Source organism: Electrophorus electricus, chromosome 21, assembly GCF_041902795.1.
Source record: "Electrophorus electricus isolate QZ-2024a chromosome 21, ASM4190279v1, whole genome shotgun sequence".
In the NCBI taxonomy this organism is placed as follows: domain Eukaryota; kingdom Metazoa; phylum Chordata; class Actinopteri; order Gymnotiformes; family Gymnotidae; genus Electrophorus; species Electrophorus electricus.
Window position 1 is genome coordinate 18042104 of NC_137517.1, and position 21076 is coordinate 18063179.

At 39.3% G+C, this 21076-nt stretch overlaps 2 protein-coding genes across 2 annotated transcripts; one reads left to right on the forward strand and one right to left on the reverse strand.

The window, feature by feature from the left end:
* Positions 1-9703, forward strand: LOC145653018 (Fc receptor-like protein 5). The gene is made up of 8 exons (XM_081704890.1): positions 1-76; positions 4594-4629; positions 4942-5217; positions 5321-5659; positions 5938-6216; positions 6529-6777; positions 8426-8691; positions 9671-9703. Exons 1-8 carry the CDS (start codon positions 1-3, stop codon positions 9701-9703), a joined length of 1554 nt encoding a protein of 517 aa, XP_081561016.1.
* Positions 9704-15109: 5406 nt separating this feature from the next.
* On the reverse strand, positions 15110-20247 carry LOC145653019 (uncharacterized). Its single transcript, XM_081704891.1, has 8 exons — positions 20229-20247; positions 19650-19928; positions 18640-18744; positions 18442-18516; positions 17798-17860; positions 17044-17121; positions 16770-16829; positions 15110-16239 (listed from the first exon to the last, which is right to left on the reverse strand). Exons 1-8 carry the CDS (start codon positions 20245-20247, stop codon positions 16232-16234), a joined length of 687 nt encoding a protein of 228 aa, XP_081561017.1. The 3' UTR covers positions 15110-16231.
* Between the last annotated feature and the right edge of the window lie 829 nt (positions 20248-21076).

Genomic DNA, 21076 nt, shown 5'->3' on the forward strand with positions numbered 1-21076 from the left:
ATGTACAAGAACTTCTCATCCTGCTCTCCAGCCCAGTACATCAAACAGAACCCTTTCCATAACACATCTGGATACAGTGAGAACACCTGAGCACATGGAAGTGAAACTCTGATCCTCCCTTCTGAGGGAACTACACAACTAACCCACATAATCTCATCAGTCAGGATCCTCAGACTGCACATTACCAACTTCATACAGCACCTCTGACTCTAATGAAGACATAAAGAGAACATTTACTCACAGAGCACCACAGGGAGTGGACTGAGCTCCATACTGTCCCAGTAATGATGGACTGACTGACTGACTGTGTGTGTTAAAGACTCATCACTTCCTGTGTTCTCTAGTCAAAGCACACTTCTGAGAAAGAGAGAAATACTGAGAGATAGACATAGAGCGAGGCGGCAGAGAGAGAGAGAGAGAGAGAGAGAGAGAGAGAGGAGGAGAGAGAGAGAGAAAAGGCTGTGGTTTCCATTTTATAGTCAGAGCACACTTCTGAGAATATAAGGAAATAAACATAGACAAAGAGAAGGGTGTAGAGAGAGAGAGAGAGAGAGAGAGAGGTAGAGAGGTCGTGGTTTCCATTTTATATAAAGTGTCTCTACTGTGTGGTGTGTATGTAGGACACAGTGAGGCCAACTCTTCATCATCATTATTATAAATAATATTATTCATTTGAACTCATTAATTTAATGTAAATGTGTTGAATACTTGGGGAAAGAATGTTTTGCAGATCTCTAAAACCTCCTTTAGTGGACACTGGACACTGTGTGGTTCCTTCCTCTTTACATGACGATCTCACATTTTACTTCTCTCTCTCAAAGACACACACACACACACACACATACACACACACACACACACACACACTTACACACACACACTTACACACACACACTCACACACACACACACTCTCACACACACACACACACTCTCTCTCTCACACACACACACACACACACACACACACACGCACACACACAAGCATAGAACTGTACTCCTGTATGATAGAGCCGTATGTTATGTTGTATTCTAAGTTCTGTGAAGGGTAAATAGAAGGCTATAAAATGTAGTACCACTGAGAGTCACAAGATGCATCTCAGCACAATCAGTTCAAGAGTAAATGGGGCCTCAAACAAGTGTCCATATACTTACTCAAATATCTTTAATATCAAAGTTACCATCTATCACTCATCTTTATGTACCCCTGTGTCTCAAAAACACACACACCTGTACATACAAACACATAAGCATACACACACATACAGAGTGTTGTGGTTTCTGTTCTATTTCAGCTGTGTAGCAGAGGGAGGAAGTGCAGAGTGGTGGGTGTTATGGACTGTTAGAGCTGATAAATAGTGACCTGCTCTCTACTTCATGTTACTGATACTCAGTGGTGTTTAATAATATTCATTTAAAGTGTGCAGAATCAGAATTAATTCTCTCTTCTTTCACCTGCACATTCTCTTTTCTACTCTCCACAAACTTTGTGTTGGGTTTGCATGGATCTGGTGTTAAAGTGTTTAGAGTGTGATCATCTTACTGTGGTGTCTGAGTGATGAGGGCTTGATACTAGAACACGTGTGTCTGTCCCTGTGTGACACCCTGAGGAATTCTCTAGTGCTCTTCCTCTGACTGCTACCCTTGTGTGCTGGAGCAGGACAAACTGCTCCAGGGGAGAGAAGTGAATCAGCGCTGCCTCCTGTTCCCTCCCCCAGCATGGAGGTCCTGCAAATGTGTATTGAACACATTTACATTAAATAAATGAGTTCCAATAAATAATATTCTTTATAATAATTATGATGAATAATTATGGCCTCACTGTGTCCAACATACACACCACACAGTGGAGGCACTTAATATAAAATGGAAACTATGGCCTCTTCTCTCTCTCTCTCTCTCTCTCTCTCTCTCTCTCTCTCTCTCTCTCTCTCTCTCTCTTCTCTCTCTCTCGCTCATTCTCTTCCTCTCACTCTCCCCCCTTTCGCTCTCTCTCTTTCTCAGAAATGTGCTTGCACACACACCACATATAGCAAAGACACTTAAAATAACCTCATTATAATAACTCGCATTAATTCTGAGAACACAGGAAGTGATGAGTCTTTAACACACACAGTCACTCAGTCAGTCCGTCATTACTGGGACAGTATGGAGCTCAGTCCACTCCCTGTGGTGCTCTGTGAGTAAATGTTCTCTTTATGTCTTCATTAGAGTCAGAGGTGCTGTATGAAGTTGGTAATGTGCAGTCTGAGGATCCTGACTGATGAGATTATGTGGGTTAGTTGTGTAGTTCCCTCAGAAGGGAGGATCAGAGTTCCACTTCCATGTGCTCAGGTGTTCTCACTGTATCCAGATGTGTTATGGAAAGGGTTCTGTTTGATGTACTGGGCTGGAGAGCAGGAGGAGAAGTTCTTTGTACATATCTGTACTGAATATGGGAACAGACCAGTTACCAGTGTACTTCTACACATCAGTGTAGCTGATGAATCACGGAAGTGATAAGGATGCTTACGACTCTAGCAGATGAGTTTGTCAGAGTTTTAGCAGTAAGACCAGTGAAGAGTGGATTTCAATAATCTACAAAGTGTGGGGTGAAGAAGACCCCTAGATTCCTAATATCTCAGTTCACTCCCCTTCCATTGGTCATGTGATGCGTCCTGTCATGTGCAGGGAGAGTTCACTGTTGACTGTGTTCAGTGTCTTGTGTCTTGTTTGTAACCACACCTGCATCCAGTTCTTTGTTTCATTTATGTATGTATTTTATTCCCTGTGTGTGTGTGGGGGGGGGGGGGGGGGGTCATTGTCAGTCATTGTTAGATGTACTTGAAGTTGTTAGCACATGTTAATGTTTTCGTTTGTGCTTTTGTTTCTGTGCATGTTTAGAGTTCTTCGTTTGTATCACACTACATTGCGTGTTTAATGTGAGTACCACAGTGTTTATTCTTTGTTCTTGATTAATAAATGTCTGTCCACATCGAGACAGATCTGAGCATCCTGCTCCTGGCCCTGTGGCACTCGGCCATCACACCTAACTATCAGCATGGGGTTAGTCTCTATGCTTGTCTTCCATTGCGTTTCAAGCCAAACCGTATTTGAGGTTCAAAGTATATACAAGAAGACACTTATATTAAGAGGGGGAAGAATGATCATGACCAACACAGACTGGTAGTTTTCAGCCTGAGGAAAGAGACACTCTTCATTTTATAGATATGAAAAGAAACCCTTTGACAAGAGCCTCAACACACACAATTGAACACTGACACAGTAACTCAGCTGAGCTCTCTGCTGAGCACAAAACCTTTCACAGACAAAACCTCCTCAACAAAGGACCCACTCACACTCACGCAACCAAGACCAACACCTACCTCCCTAGCAAAGGACCCACTACCACATGAATCTGTCATAGTAGCAGAGAGACGGCGTGTACACAACAGGTCTACAGTCCTGGAACAGCTCACAAACTTTTATTTTCTCCTATTAATACTGCATGACTATTTAAAAATTAATCCCATACACAAATCTCAGAAACAGGTTCACAAATTCAGGAGATTAGTGAATCAGTGTCATGATCCCATTGCTGTATTCACCTGCTTTCAGTTTCTGTTTCCATCCTAGTTTTCATTTCCATGTGATTCCTTGTTTTGGTTTCATTAGTTCAGCCCCTCGTTTAGTTCTCTGGCCTTCATTAGTTTCCCCTGTTCCTCGTTTCTACCGTGTTAGGTCGTGTTTTTAAACGCAGTGTTTTCCTCAGTGTCTTGCTGGTGGTTGTTCTAGCCATTATCTGATCATTGTGTTTGTACTAAGCCATTGTCTGAGCTCTTGTCTTGTTTCACATTTATTCAGTCAGTGTTCTGGGTTCTGCCTTGTTGTCTGTGTATCTGTACCCTGTTTTCTCTCGGTTTGTCTGTTGATTTATTTTCCCGATTTTCGTGTTTTGCTTTCTGTTTAATATATTTCCTGGATCTGTTCATATTGGTGCTGTGACTTGTCTTAATGACCCAGATTCTGGATTTGCCCTTAATAAATTTCGCTCTTCTCAGTGTCTGCGTCCAGCTCTCTATCGCTCCACGTTACACAGTGTGTTTATTCTTCATAAACCCTCTAAACACTTAGAGAATGCTGGATAGGATGTTCATAAGTAACAGACACTGTGGAACTGTGAAACAGCAGTAGTGAATCTGCTCATACCACAGCACACACCACTGTCCACAGAAACATAAATCACTGTCGCCCCCTTGTGTTCAAAACCTTCAGCGCGCTAAAGTTCTCTAAAGATGTTTTATCGTGTAGGATTCATTTCTTTCACTTTTGTTTAATCAGGGAGTTTGTGAAAACAGCAGTCATTTTCCCCACTCACTTTGAAGCAGAGTTTAGATGAACATTTATTCAAAGTGTTATCTAGCATGTTAAGGTGTTTTTATTTAAACGAACAATTATACATAGTGGTAACCAGCATGTTAAGGTGTTCATGGTTAAATTAACAATGATACTTTTATTTTAATTGTGTCTGAAATGTTTTGCTGTCAGGTGTTTTCTTTAATAAATTAATGATTTCATTGTTCATATTCATATGTTCCCTCTTTTATGTTTATAGTGCTGATTTCATTTGTTCAAGCTGGACTTGCTCAAGGTGATTTATATTCTGTTTATATATTATTTAAAACCCAAACTGCCATTACTAACTCTATTCAACTATTAGATGAAACATGAAATGTTGGAATGATGTCATTAGACATTTATGAAAATTTGCTATTTTAAATGTATTAATTTACACATTTAGCATTTTAGTGTATGTATTTTATAATTAATGAATTTATTTAGTATTAAAACGTGCAGGACCAGACAGCACTGACTGGTGTGGTAGATTTAGATTTAGATCTGTGTAATTTATTTGTTTTCAAAGTAACTGAATGAAGAATTCAAATGTTTAATGTTTCTGCAGGTCATGTTAAAGCTGTTGTGAGTGTAAGTCCTGATAATCACGTGTTCAGAGGAGAGACTGTGACTCTCAGATGTGACATACAGGGAGAAGGAGACACTGGGTGGATATACAGCTGGTATAAGGATGGCAACAGTATCTACCCATATGTCTCATCCAATACATACACATTCAACTTTGTTGTACAGTATGACAGTGGTACATACACCTGCAGAGGGTACAGGGGAAGAGACTCTCAGAGCTCAGAGATCAGTAATGCTATTACATTAACTGTGTCAGGTGAGTTTGGACTGTGAATTCAGCCAATAGACATTCATAGCAAGGTTGTTATTGTGTGTGTGTGATTTTAAACACAGAGCATTGTATATTTGCTGTGTTACAGTGAGACCCCAGGCATTACTGAGTGTATCTCCACAGATCTGGCTGACTGAAGGAGTCTCAGTGAGTCTAAGCTGTGAGGTCAGAGACTCCTCTACAGGCTGGACATTCAGCTGGTACAGAGCTGTTCCCTACAGAGAATGTTTAACTCCAGTAATACACAATCATAGCTATGTGAGGTATTGTGTTGAGCTCCTCTCAGACAGCAGCAGAGGAGCTGGAGGCTCCTACACTCTCAGTCCTGCTGCTCTACATCACACAGGAGTTTATGTGTGCAGAGCAGAGAGAGGAGAACCAGCCTATCAGACACAGTACAGTAACACACAGCCACTATGGATCACAGGTGAGGACAAACAACAGCAGTGTGTGTGTGTGTGTGTGTGTGTGTGTGTGTGTGTGTGTGTGTGTGTGTGTGTGTTTGTGAAACATCAATCACTGTCATACACACACACACAATCAAGAGCTTAGTTATATGTTATTAATTAGATTGCATTAGTGGTTTTCAATCATGAAAGGAGGCATCAAACTGGTTGTAATATTTCCATGTTAAACGTGTTCACTACACTCCTGCTATGATAAGACAATAATAATAACACGTGATGTATAATTTCTGTATCTAAGGTCTGTCTCTTCCAGTCTCTCTGATCATCAGTCCCAGCAGAACTCAACACTTTAGTGGTGACTCTCTCTCACTGAGCTGTGAGGGACAGAGTGACTCTCCTGGATGGAGAGTGAGAGGATACACACACAGTGGGAATGTGTCAGATTGTTCATCACTCTGGGGATCAGTTACAGGATCTAGACGCACCATCGGATACTTCTACACATACCATAGTGGAGTGTACTGGTGTCAGTCTGAATCTGGAGGGAGCAGCAATCCTGTTAACATCACAGTGCACAGTGAGTCTGCATGTATGCACTCACTAGTTAAAGAGAAAAGGAAATGTTTGATAACTATATTATAGTTCACAATATATAGAACTATCAGTTACTGACTAAGAAAACTGTTAACTAGAGTTAATAAGAAAAGCTGTTAATTTAACATATTCAGGGTGAACTGTGTGTGTGTGTGTGTGTGTGTGTGTGTGTGTGTGACATTCTACTTTCTACTTTATTGTGTTAATGTTCTGTGTCCCTGTTATGTATTACTCAGTATTCATGCTGGAATCCTTCTCTCTGTAAAAGATGAGTAAAGTGTTTTCTCTGTTCTAGATGGTGATGTGATTCTGGAGAGTTCTGTCCATCCTGTGACTGAGGGAGATCCTCTGACTCTACACTGTTTACTTCACCTCAATATCACATCACACCTCAGAGCTGATTTATACAAAGATGGATCACTCATCCAGACCCAGACTGCAGGAGAAATCACCATCCATACTGTCTCAAAGTCAGATGAGGGTGTCTACTACTGTAAACACCCAGAGAAAGGAGAGTCACCACAAAGCTGGGTCTCAGTCAGAGGTCAGAATTTAAAGATTTCACATGTTTATTATTACACCAATTTAACCAGAGCCTCAAATTTATATTGGCAAGAAAATCATTTTATAATTCTGAATCTTGGAGCAGTAATCCTGTCAACACCACAGTGCAGGGTGAGACTCCATGTAGTGAACTTACGCTTGTACTGAGTTTACTGTGAACACCATGAACACCATGTCCTGTCCCTGACTGAACTCTCTTCAGTTTATATATTTGTATTTTCATATGTATTTGAGTATTTGAGACTATGGATATACATTACTTACATTTAGTCATTCAAGCCATGTAAAGTTACTGTTACCCATCATTTTCTAAGAGACAGAATAGATGTTTTCTATATATTCTATCCACAGCAGAAATAGGAAATCAAACATCCCCATCTTGTGGTGTGAATCAGTATTTACATAAATGTAACAAAGCGTTCACATGGAATCCAGTTACTTTAATTAAGGCTTAAATCTACATGTAATACACTCATTTATTATAGAAAAATAAAATGCTGTTACATTGCTGGATATATTGGTACATTAAACTGTGTTCAAGTAGATAACTGGTCCCAATGGCGTAGAACCTATTTGTAAACTAGGGGCCATTTCAATACTAGGACTGTCAGGGAATGTTTTGGACAATAAAAACTTTTGTGTTCATTTCTGTTGACTTTAAGAACCACCTGTACCGTCACCACCGTTACTCCTACTGTACCGTCACCACCGTTACTCCTACTGTACCATCACCACCATTACTCCTACTGTACCATCACCACCATTAGTCCTACTGTAACATCACCACATTACTCCTACTGTACCATCACCACATCACTCCAACTGTACCTTCACCACCATTACTCCTACTGTACTGTCACCACATTACTCCTACTGTACCTTCACCACCGTTACTCCTACTGTATCAACACTACCATTACTCCTACCAGATGTGGTTCAGCTGAGCTGCATGTGAAGTAATACATTCCATTTATTTATTCCTTCAAGTTCACTTCTCGTATCAAAACTATTAGATGCTTTCAAAAAGCTTTCAAAGGTTTAATAAGCTTCCAACACATGATCTTATAGAGAGGTGAACATAAAAGCAGAATTTAAGTACTGTGTGATTTCTACAATGGAGCCTGAGCTGGTTCTGACTGTGCAGTCTAAATGGACACAAATATTGAGTAGAGACCATCACACTCACATGTGAATGAGTAGGAGTGTAATCCTGACCCCAACCCCATCTCAAAGTCCAGTTAAAATCCAGTTACAGAATGTTAACAGCATGTCTATAACAGCTTGTTGAGTATGCTAAGATGGTATGTATAATACCTGTTACATGTTCAGTGACTTCTCAGGTTAACATCTACAGATAAGAACTTGGACACCCAAATAAAGTGAAAAACAACTGAATTCATCAGATTATAAACAAATCTGATATAAACAGTTAATTAAAAATCTGTTGACTAATCTACTGCTTCACTACTGCTACACCATGTTACTGAGAGTCTATTGTTTTTATTTTAAAATGTTTAAAATACTGAAATACTTCATCTAATTTTAATCTGAGAATGTTACTCATTTCATAGATATCTCTATGCACTCTGCCATTGCATATCTTGAACTGTGTGTTTCATCTCCATCAGCAGTTAAACCTACACCTAAACTCACATCAAGCCTTAAAGGAGCTGCACTGGTGGGAAACCCAGTGACTCTGCACTGTAAGCTGGACCAGCCTGCTGGATGGAGTTTTTACTGGTCCAGACACACACAGAACCCTGAGACTGAGACCAACACTGCAACAAACTCCTACAACATCAGCTCAGTGGCGCCCTCTGATGGAGGCCAGTACTGGTGCAGAGCTGGCAGAGGAAACCCAGTCTACTACACACACTACAGTGATGAACTCTGGGTAAATGTTACTGGTGAGGACCAATTTACGGTCTATAACCACCATAGAAATAAAATTTATCAGTGATATTTTCAGCAAAAATATGAAATATCAGTAGATTGTCATTAGAACGTCATTAGATTGTCACTACATGTACTGGGGAGTCTTGGACATGTGCACATATTGGCCACTAGATGGAAGCAGTCAATAAAATTTTAGTAGAAACAGGACAAACCAGATCATAAAATGTCTGATTTCCTGAATAACAGGAAGCTGTCATATCTGCTACATGACATGATTTATGTGATTCTGAATTAATGGATTTATTCAACATTAAAACATGTACAGGACCAGACAGCAGTGACTTGTGTGGTAGATTTAGGTCTGTTTACTGGTGAGTATCAGTTGACAGACTATATTAATAGAAAACATGGTGTTGGTAATCTGTGAGAGCTGAGTTGATATAATTATGCCTGACTGGATATTTTACTATATGAATCATTATTATTTAGACAAGAAAGTGTTAAGCGTCCATTGTTGTGTGATTCCCTTTTGTAGAAAACCTGCTCCTACAAACTCTTTGGATTTGCTGCTCAGTTTAGTTTTAACTGTAGTAGAGCAAATATCCAGCACCACATAAATAACTCCTCTCACTCACACACAGCCTTTATATTATTACCCAGTTAAAATAAACAATGCAACAGATTCTGTGTAGTGTTGATATTATAATTTTTGTAAAGTGGTTGGGTGGCTACCACATGAATAAATGAATGAATTAAGTTATACAGCTTGTTTGCAATGAGTGTCAATTTTCTTTGGTTTATATTTTTATTTTAGTTTAATTGTATTTTTTATCATTCCATTTCATTATGTTCACTTCCATGTTTCGTCATGTCGCTTCTTAGTTGTAGCTGTTCGTGTTTTTCATCTGTTTAAAATAAACATCTTTGTTCACACGGCTCACGTTGGTATCCCATCCCTCACCCTCAATGCTCCCCAGAGTCACAGAAGCACTGTAGCTCTTCAGCTGTGATTAATTCTGTGTGTGTGTGTGTGTGTGTGTGTGTGTGTGTGAGATCAGCTCTGTCCCATTCAGAAGCTCCATTCTCCATCCTCAGTCTGCTCAGTAGTCTACTGGCAGTCTCTCCATATCTGCTAGTGTCCATCGTGCTGGGGGTCAAATGCTACAGAGCTCACGGTAAGAACTCTTCCTCTTAGACACACATTACACACACTGGAAGAAAAGAGGAACCAATCTTACATTTGTTTGAATCTGAAAGCGCATCCTAAGGTTTCTTCTGTGTGTTTTTATGACTTTCAACATTGTCATGACTCTTAATACTGCTAAGACAAGCAGGACACATGACAGTAAAGTGTCTGTCATATGTAATCCATAAAAATCATGGTTTATAAAAGCAGCACATGGTCATGAAACCAGTAGTTAAAAACAAGAGTGAAAAGAACAATGACTGGAACCAGAAAATGTTACTTTAGGCAAGACTGCAAATACTAAAAGAAACATGAGTGTAAATACACACACTAACTAGAGCCAAACAACACACAGTCATGACAGAGCAGAGAGATCAATGAAAACAATACAGGTTACCATGGGAACCACAACCACCAACAACTTAGGTTTTATATATACTTTATACTTTTGTAAACAGACATTTAAAACTATTTTAGATGCTGGTTTAATAAAATATTAATTTTCTCCCCACAATCATTGAAACTGTCGACATGTTGCTTGCGTGGGAGACAAGACACACTTTTTCCCCTTCTCTGATCTACAAGACCAAAACAGCAATAAAAGTGTATTAAATAATAATCCAATAACACCAGGGGGAGTTTTCTAACACCTACACTGTGATTTCTGTGTTTAATATTTTTTCTACAGCTCTGACTGAAACCAGAAGCCAGAATGCAGTCTCAGAGGAGTGAGAATCTAAAAATACTGAAGATGGAAGGACATTGTTCTGTTTGCTTGAAGTCATTTCACATGTGAGATTGTATGTTTGAACTCTGCTAACTTACTGCCAGCTGACAACCAGTTTATATGAAGCATCGTGCATCAATGTTTTCACTTTTATGCACATGTTACTATTGTGTGTCATTTATTCCAATGTTAGAATATTCTCATTTATTTTAATGATCTTTTACTTTGTTGGACTGGTTTACTGCTTTTATGTTCTTATTTTGTTAACTAAATTTAAAAATCGAATAAATTGTCTGCATTATCATTGCACTGATGTCAGATGAGATATTCCACAGCCAAAGAAACACTAAGTGTATTTTATACCAGACTCTAGATTTTAAGTAATCAACAACGAGACCACAGATTAGTGTTTTACACATTACTTCAAACTGACTCTCCTCAGCTCTAATGTAAAACTGTTCACTGGGTAGTGAAGTCACTACAAAGCTCATAATAGCTTGGACTTACCTGAGACAGGTCATCAGGTGATTGTTATAATGAACACCAGCAGCCACACCAGCTCTGTGAGGGCAAGATCACTCATCCCTGCTGTAGGATGTAGTGGCACTGATGGTCAGATACATCATCCCAGCACAGTAAATTCAGGAGGAACTGGGGTGGGTATATTAGACAGCCAGGTCTTTACATCCATGTGTTGGAAGCAGGAAAAATTTGCAAGTGTAAGGATCAGAGAGACTTGAACAAGGACCAAACTGTGATGACTAGACAGCTGAGTACAACTTAAGCAATTGAGGTTTATGGGCCTTCTTCAAGAGCCCAACACTGGGAACCTGGCAGTGGTGGGGCTTGAACCAGCAGCTTTCTAACTACAACTCAAGCACATTAACCACTGAGCTCCCACTGCCCCAATATGTTATTTTTATTATGTTGTCATCTCCTGACATCACCCCTCTACAAAATAAACATCTCCTTATCTAGCGTATCTAGCGCCTACCTTCCTGAATCCCAGGGTGCTTTAGAAAGATTTCACCAAACCTTAAAGTCCAAGCTGAGAACGTTTTGTTTGCCGCACGAGAAAGACTGGGACGTGGACCTCCTCCTCTTTCTGCATCACTGCATCACTACCTGGTATGGGAACTGCACCATCTTTGAGCGCAAGACCCTTCAGAGAATAGTGAGAACAGCTGAGAAGATCATTGGGGTCTCTCTGCCCTCCATCACAGACATCTACACAACACGTTGCATCCGAAAAGCTCCCAGCAACGTGGAAGACCCCACACTCCGCTCACACAAACTGTTCACCCTTTCGCCGTCTGGTAATAGGTACCACAGCATCCGGTCCCTCACCTCTAGACAGTGCAGCAGCTTCTTCCCAGAAGCCATCGGACTCCTGAACTCTGGCTAACTCCAGTTACAAACAAATAGAGTGCTGGACTGAATCAGCACTGTGCTCTGAACTGTTCTGGCTGCTACCGGTGACTGCTATGTTCAGTACAGCATGTCACTGACTCCTGTGCACAACCCACTTTACATATTCTCAGTACTGTACTGGTCAAAATAAAGACACTGTCTGTTCATTGTGTATTGGTCCTGTCCTGCATTTATTGTGTAACATTATTGCACTGTATTGTATTGTTTGCACTCGTGTAGTATGTTGTCTGTTTCACTTGTTTTGTCTTGCAGCATGGTCCTGGAGGAACATTGTTTCATTTTTGCTGTACACTTGTATATAGCTGAAATGACAATAAAGCCTTATGAACCTTCGAAGTGGTCAGACATTAATTAAAATTTAAATTCAAAAGAACTGTGTTTTGATGTGGTGGTTGTTCTGGTTGAAACAGCACAAGTTTACACCTGGGAAATTATACGATGCTGTGTGTCATAAATAAATACAGGCCTTGACCAACCTGTCCCACACTGTAAAATAAAAAACAGTTCCTGCTTTTGAAGGGTAAATTAACAGTCGACAATGTCCACGTGGCTTTTTGTTAATGTTTTAATGTTAATGAGCCGCCCTCATACTGGAGTAGATACGCATGCGCAGAAAGCCGTCCTTCTGCAGTTTGGATATCGTCTGGATAAATAGAAAGTAAACAGATCAGACAGGAGACAGACAAAGATATTACATTACATTTTCGACCTGGGACGGAAATAATTTCAAAAGTATTTTATTTCATCGTCCAAATTTTCCTTAGTTAACAGTTCCCCTTGTTGAGGAAACTCATCGTATCTCCAGATATATTTAATGTGGCGTTTCACAATCCTTCCTAAATCCAGAGGATGGGTTAATATATGAAATATTTAAAGTATTTTTAAACATTATTCAGTAAATGTAATAACATATGTTAATTCCAATAATACTGAGGCTTATGTCTGATAGTTATTAGAATATCCAGTGATTCTGGTCGGTACAATATCTTGAGTTGTCCTACTTCAGAAAAGCGTTGACAGGAACGCTGACGTCTCTATAACCGTTACCAATCTGTGCACGAGGACAGTCCGCGTGAGACTCTACGTTTGCTCGTTCTAAATCAGAACACTTTTTAAAGTTCCGCGGGAAATTAAAGCCTCTGCTGTGAACCACGTGACATGACACCAATGGCAATTTGACTTTATGTTCGACTGGTATCAAGAAATAAAACCATTGTCATGTCTGTGATGAAACTGATCATGAAGTAAATATAACCAAAACCACAAAGTGGTTGATTATACAGCTACAGAAATCAGTGGAAAATAATGAGCTTGATGACTGAATTTGCACTGTGCTAAAGTAGGAGAGTAACACTTGTGTGAATGGTGGCTGATGGGTAATTCTCCATATGTAGGAGAGCATATCTATGTAAGTTCAAATGACATTATTTCTTTACGTATTTGACCAAGAACCACCGTCATACATGTTATACAGTATAAGAACTATATGTGTTAAATATTTATGTGAAATGGCACATGAAATATTACATTGTATATGAAAGGGGCCATAAGTAAAGTTATAAATGTTTTATAACAATTTTATCAAGTTCATGAATGTTGCTTTACAGACCACTTGCATCTGGTCAAGGTACATAAAGCACATCTTTGCCTTTTGCATTAACAGTAAATAATAATAAAACAAAAGAAAACGCCAATAAAATTCTTTATTTGAAATATAATCTCTAGAGGCTTGTATTACTAAAACATCAATAAAATGATCCAACCAGTTAAAAGGGTTTCACATGTTGTGTTTTGAGTCTCAGCGCCCTCACACACATACTGAGAAAACCAGACCTGACAACAAAGAGGAAAGTGACGTCCACACACACACACGAGACCAGAAAACATGTGAGGAACCAAAGTTTAACCCGAGTGAGTTTAATGTGTGGTGGATACATCCTAAACACACATCCAGTACCACAATCTGAAACAGCAGGCATAGGTCAAAAACACCACGATGCTTTTATCCAAAGCAACTTACAATTATGACAGAACACAACTTCAGTAATTGAGGGTTAAGAGCCTTGCTCAGGGATTCAACAGTAGCAATGGTGGGGCTTGAACCCACAAGCCTCAAATTACAAGTCAAGTACCTTAACCACTGAGCTATCACTGTCTGAATAGATAAAATATCAAGGGAGCCAAAGCAACAGTAACAGACAAAGGTAAGCTCAAAAACCTGTTAGACTGATTAAGACTTAAAGAACATGTCGGGATTGCAGACTACAAAGTAGCAGCAAGACTCCCCAACTAAACTAAACAACATAAGAAGCTTAATCACACTAATACTAATCACCAAACAAGGGTGCAACACAATGGAGTGATTGACAAGGGGGAGAAGCTCAGTACTGCAGTGGGACTGATCCCTGCTGACCAGAGGTAGTGTCCTCCTAAACCAGTGGATCAGTCCATTTCTGTGATACTGACACTATTATAAAGTAATAGTGGTGGTTCTGGTGTCATTAGTAATGGTGGAACAGTCCAGTTCTGTGATACTGACTGTAATATGTACTTCAGTCTGTAGTGTTGAGTCTCACTGGCAATGACCACTAGAGAACATCATTGTCATGATTAGTCCCTTCCAGCTTCTGTGTTCCCTCATTGTCCAGTCGTTGTAGCAGTCCAGGGTTATATTACCAACACGGAGAGTACAGGGATACATGATTAAACAAACAAAACACACGAAGGCAAACAGGGGAAGCAGGCTATAACAAAGACAAGGAAACACGAAGGCACAGAGTACAAAGAAACACAACCACTCAGATAAACATGCAATAAACAGTATCGATACCGGAAACATGAAAGGGTTTAAATACATGAACTTAACAAGGGAGAAACGAGGGACAGGTGTAAGCAATCAAACGAGGGGCGGAGAAAATGAAACTATGACATGGAACTAAAATACACAAGACAAGGAAAACATGGAACAAGGAAGCTGGGAGGGACTAATCATGACAATCATCAGTATTAGGATTAAGGTTAGGATTAGGATTAGAAATTGAGTAAAGAAGAGTCAGGATCTTGTACTGATCCTCAGAGTCCTGATGTTTATTTGTGCACATATAAAAACTTCAGATCAGATTTTACTTCATCAAAAAGAAGGGTGCTAATCTAACAATGAGTAGTTAATACAACAACTCAGAAGTGAGATCAGGAGGAGATGAAGAAGTAGGATAGACAGAGAGAGAGAGGAGGAGGAGAGAGGAGGATGATAGAGAGAGAGAGGTGTGGACGAGGCCTGAGAGTCATCACCTCCTGAGAGTCATCACCTCCTGACAGTCATCACCTCCTGACAGTCATCACCTCCTGATCTTGATACATCACAGACAGACACCACGACACAGAAGAGTTACAGAGACATTTAGAAAAGTGCAGAAATACAAACATAATATAAAACTTAATCAAAAATAATCACAAAATAAAACAAATACATACTGATTCCTTCACCCTAGTGAGGCTCACAACAGAAGATCACCAGAATTAGGGTTGGGGTTCAACCCTAATGAGGCTCACTACAGAAGATCACCAGGAATCTCCAAGTCTTTAATTTACAAAGTGCTGCAGTTACATAGCACTGCAAAAAATAAAAATCTTGGCTCAAAGGTTAAAAAGTGGAGCTTAATGTTTCTCTCTAGGTGACTCTAGTAACAAACACACAAAGATAAACAGTCACTCAATCACAAGCTTCAGAACAGCTGAAAAGACAGAAAGTCTGTTGGCAGTGAAGCCCCACAGAACTCACACACTCATCACCTCTACAGAGAAGGAACTCCAACACCACTGAATCTGATTCTCCTGGAATGTTTATGCTACAACCAGTGCACTTCATATTTAGATTCACATGATAAAACACACAAACAAAACAATTCTAATGTTATCAAGCATTTCTACACTAAGAGTGAAACTAGTATGTTCCTTATGATAAAACCACACTTTCACTGTAAGAGATTTTACCTCCAACCTGTTACATCTCCATCTGTTATAAAACACCTTCCTGTTGTAGACATGAGTATCTGACATGATCATTTAAAAAGTGTTTAAACTAAATAAATGAATGAACACTTGGATAAGAGGGTTTAAACTCCTGGTCTTGTAGAAACTTGAGGGAGTAACACAGGAGAATGAATTCTGTTTCCCAGCAGTCTCTGCTGTTCCTCAACAACCTTGACAAAGATGATTTGAAAACATTCATTAGGATCAGTCATTATTTCTGTTTAATGTACATAGAATCACTGTCAGTTCAGCTCCACTCTACCTGTCTTCTATTTAACAAAGCTGGTAGGTTCAGTTCTGTGCACATAAACAGTAAAGGGCTCTTACATGTTTCATGATTGTTTATTAATTAATATAAACCTAAGCAGAAGTCACTTTGCATTGATATTCAGTTTCACTTGAAATAAGGTTTAAAATGAACACTGGCTCCTTTTTCACTGAGTCATGTTTATTACAAATCTTCCAAGCACAGCAGCTGCTACTGACAGTAATGAATGGAGTGGAGATCAGTGAGCACTCTATGGAGTGATATCTGTTGACTGGCTTCAGCTCTGTTTCCTTCACTGTTAGCTGGTTTTGAAGGACTGGTTTAAGGTCTTCTTATGACCAGTTATGGTGTTCCTTTAGGTCTTTGGGTGCAGTAGTGGCTCAGTACAGCCTGGTACCTCTGAAATGATACCATAGATATTGGCTCTCTGACCTTTGTGTGAGTCCTGCCTCAGCTCTGAGTATACAGTGTCTGCCCCCACACTGCTCTTCTCTAGTAGGGACAGAAGAGCCTGAATTAGACCACAGGAAGAACTCCAACCCTCCAAATGATTAAACACAACATGACCTGAATAACCTACAGTGGGTAACTAAGCACACAGTTACTAAGCAGTGAATCAAAGCGTAGAATCTTAAGAGTTCTTCAGGTCAGCTGTATCTTGGTGTGTCACTGCTGTAGGTGACTAAAGTTTCTCCTTTTCATGTACCTTCTTTTTTCTTTGCTTTCTGTTTTGGTTTCAGTTTGATCTCAGCATAAATGACTTCACTGGGTCCAGCACCAGTGTCTGCAGTAACAGAACAAAACCAAAGCAAACACAGGCATGACCTCTCACTGACCTTTAGTGTTCTAACCAATCAACCAATAACAGCTCATCATACACACTTCTTTCCAACAATGCACTGCTGCTGCTTTTGGAGACCAGCATGTGTTTCCTTTGTCTCATGTGATGATTATATAGTAGATATATATAGTAGTATATATACAGTAGTGATGTAGATCAGACTGTATTCTCCAGTGTGTCGTTATATAATACCTGTTATTTTATGTATAATAGAGTTATGTAGATCAGACTGTGTTCTCCAGTGTGTAGTTAAACAGAACCTGTTACTTATATGTATAATAGAGTGATGTGGATCAGACTGTATTCTCCAGTGTGTAATTATATAATACCTGTTATTTTATGTATATTAGAGTTATGTAGATCAGACTGTGTTCTCCAGTGTGTAGTTATACAGAGCCTGTTACTTATATGTATACTAGAGTGATGTAGATCAGACTGTGTTCTCCAGTGTGTAGTTAAACAGAACCTGTTACTTATATGTATAATAGAGTGATGTAGATCAGACTGTATTCTCCAGTGTGTAGTTATACAGAGCCTGTTACTTATATGTATAGTAGAGTGATGTTGTGTTTGTGTGAGGTTTGAATTAAATCCCAGTGTGAGGGTGATGTGGCTGTACCTTTATTCCTGCTTTTCTTGTTGTGTTTCATGACCTGAGCATAAGTGACATCACTGAGGTCATCTGCAGGTTCATCAGAGTGCAGTGTGTTCATAACAGAGTACAGTGTGTTTATCACAGAGTACAGTGTGTTTATCACAGAATACAGTGTGTTCATAACAGTGTACAGTGTGTTCATAATAACAGAGTGCAGTGTGTTTATCACAGAGTACAGTGTGTTCATAACAGAGTACAGTGTGTTTATCACAAAGTACAGTGTGTTTATCACAGAGTGCAGTGTGTTTATCACAGAGTACACTGTGTTTATTACTACAAAAGGTTCCTGGGCTTTACTGTGTAGCTGCACTCCGTCCAAGTCTTTCACTGCTGCACTCAATGGGAGATGAAATCGTTACCTGTGCTGCTCCTGTCTGCTGGCTCAGCTGTGTCATATATGTGGGCAGATTCTGGGGTTAAAAGAAAAGTCTATTTAATAAATGCTAAGATGAAAGATTACTGGACACAGTACAGAATGAATCACAAGTGATGAAGGATTATTTCAATTGTCTTAGAGAAGATACATCTTTAAGTTAATTGTTAATAAGGAAAGTTGTTGTTGTCTCATGGTCTGAGCAGTGCGCAGTGGTGTGACTGACACCCCTCACCTCCTGACTCTCTCTGGGTCTGATCTGATGTCTGATTGATGTCTGACTGACTCCCAGTACAGCGACACAGAGATTCTGCTCCAAGGCAACATGGAAATAAAGGAAAAATGTTTAATACTATAAAAGGTTTCATGATGTGTATCATACAAACATATAATATTTAAACTATTCATAAATGACCTGCAGCTGATCTCAGACCTTTGTTGGTTTTGTAGCACCACAGCAGGGTCAGTAAGATGAAGAACACAACCAAACTCAGTCCCACAGTCAAACCAACCAGGCCAAGAGAGGAGGAATCACCAGCTGAAACCATGGGAATCAAAACATCACATGAATCACAAAATGATTTGTCACACGTCTCTCCTCACAGACTATGTGAGCTCACTGTGTACTCTCTTCTTCAACACAGTAGGGGGCGCTATTAGTGAGATCAGGTCTTGTAGTGTACGGTGGAAACAAATGCTTTTAAATGAGGGGTGCCAAAATAAAATTCCTGTGTATCACTTTTAAGATCCATTATAAGTTGGTAATGATATGAACAAGAAAATAAGTAAATTAGAATTTCACAGCAGTATTACTGGAATAAAGGTATATTTACAGTATATTTTTTACCTTTAACAAGTAAACACAATACATGTGGATTGAGTGTGTTCTGCTACTGTCTACAAAGAGCTTAAATGAGTAAAATAGATGTTAAACTCATGAAATGACTGTGATCTTACCATGTAGACTCAGGGAAACAGAGTTACTATACAGACCTAAATCTATCACACAGATAATCAACACAATGTTTTCTATAATCATACACTCTAAACTGTTACTCACTAGTACACAGATCTAAATCTAAATCTATCACAAGTCACTGCTGTCTGGTCCTGCAGATGTTTTAATACTGAATAAATCCATTCATTCAGAAGCACATAAAACATGTCATGTAGCAGATATGACAGTTTCCTGTTATTCAGGAAATCAAACATTTTGCGATCTGCTTTGTCATATTTCTACTAAAATATTATTGACTGCTGCCCTCTAGTGGCCAATCTGTGCACATGTCCAAGACTCCACAGTACATGTAGTGACACTTGTAATCTAATATTGTGCCAACTTTTACTGAGGGTTGACAAGTACTGATATTTCATATTTTTGCTGAATATGTAACTGATAGATTTAATTTCTACGGTAGTTATAGACTGTAAACTGTTCCTCACCAGTAACGTTTACCCAGAGTGCATCACTGTAGTTTGTGTAGTAGACTGGGTTTCCTCTGCCAGCTCTGCACCAGTACTGGCCTCCATCAGAGGGCGCCACTGAGCTGATGTTGTAGGAGTTTGCTGCAGTGTTGGTCTCATTCTCAGGGTTCTGTGTGTGTCTGGACCAGTAAAAGCTCCATCTAGCAGACTGGTCCAGCTTACAGTGCAGAGTCACTGGGTTTCCCACCAGTGCAGCTCCTGTAAAGCTTGATGTGAGTTCAGGTGTAGGTTTAACTGCTGATGGAGATTAAACACACAGTTCAGGACATGCAATGGCAGAGTGCATAGAGATATCTATGAAATGACTAACATTCTCAAATTAAAAATAGATGAAGTATTTAAGTAGTTTATACATTTTAAAATAAAAACAATAGACTCTCAGTAACATAATGTAGTAGTAGTAAAGCACCTGAACATTCAGGAATTTAATCAACAGACTTTTAATTAACTGTTTATATCAGATTTGTTTATAATCTGATGAATTCAGTTGTTTTTCACTTTATTTGGGTGTCCAAGTTCTTATCTGTAGATGTTAACCTGAGAAGTCACTGAACATGTAACAGGTATAATACATACCATCTTAGCATACTAAACAAGTTGTTATAGACATGCTGTTAACATTCTGTAACTGGATTTTAACTGGACTTTGAGATGGGGTTGGGGTCAGGATTACAGTCCTACTCATTCACATGTGAGTGTTTCTCTACTCAATATTTGTGTCCAATTAGACTGCACAGTCTGAACCAGCTCAGGCTCCATTGTAGAAATCACACAGTACTTAAATTCTGCTTTTATGTTCACCTCTCAATAAGATCATGTGTTGGAATCTTATAAAACCTACTAAAACTGAACACTGGCTGGTGGTCACTGAGAAGTAGACGTCTCTCTGCTCCAGACTATGTGAGGTCACTGTGTACTCTCTTCTTCAACACAGAAGGGGGCGCTATTAGTGAGATCAGGTCTTGTAGAGCAGGGGGGAAACAAATGCCTTTAAAGTAGGGCTGTCAAAAATAAAAGTCCTGTAGGACCACAGTACAGCCCTGTTCAGTGTTTCACCTGCTCTAACAGAGCTGATTTGTTGTTATAAATTTTGTGCATCACTTTTAAGATCCATTATAAGTTTGTAATGATATAGTAACACTAAAATAACAAGAAAAGAAGTAAGTTTGCATTTCAGTTACAGTACCAAGTAGTGTAACTGTAATTACAGTACAGGTCTACTACCATGCAGTGTAACTGTAATTACAATATATATCTAATACAATGTAGTGTAACTGTAATTACTGTTTTTCATTTTTGCCTAGTAAACACAATACATTGAGTGTGTATTATGTTGCTGAATACAAATATTGTAAATTATTTAACGAACAATAATTTAAGTTAAT

Excerpts from the sequence above, each read along its gene's own strand:
- LOC145653018 (XM_081704890.1), top strand. The coding sequence starts at position 1 with ATGTACAAGAACTTCTCATCCTGCTCTCCAGCCCAGTACATCAAACAG. Across the intron at positions 77-4,593 it reads CCATAACACATCTGGATACA|TGCTGATTTCATTTGTTCAA; the intron begins GTGAGAACACCT and ends TTATGTTTATAG. Across the intron at positions 5,218-5,320 it reads TATTACATTAACTGTGTCAG|TGAGACCCCAGGCATTACTG; the intron begins GTGAGTTTGGAC and ends GCTGTGTTACAG.
- LOC145653019 (XM_081704891.1), bottom strand. Across the intron at positions 18,745-19,649 it reads ACTCTGGGTAAACGTTACTG|CTGGTGATTCCTCCTCTCTT; the intron begins GTGAGGAACAGT and ends CCATGGTTTCAG. Across the intron at positions 16,830-17,043 it reads GAAAGCAAAGAAAAAAGAAG|AGAAGAGCAGTGTGGGGGCA; the intron begins GTACATGAAAAG and ends TGTCCCTACTAG.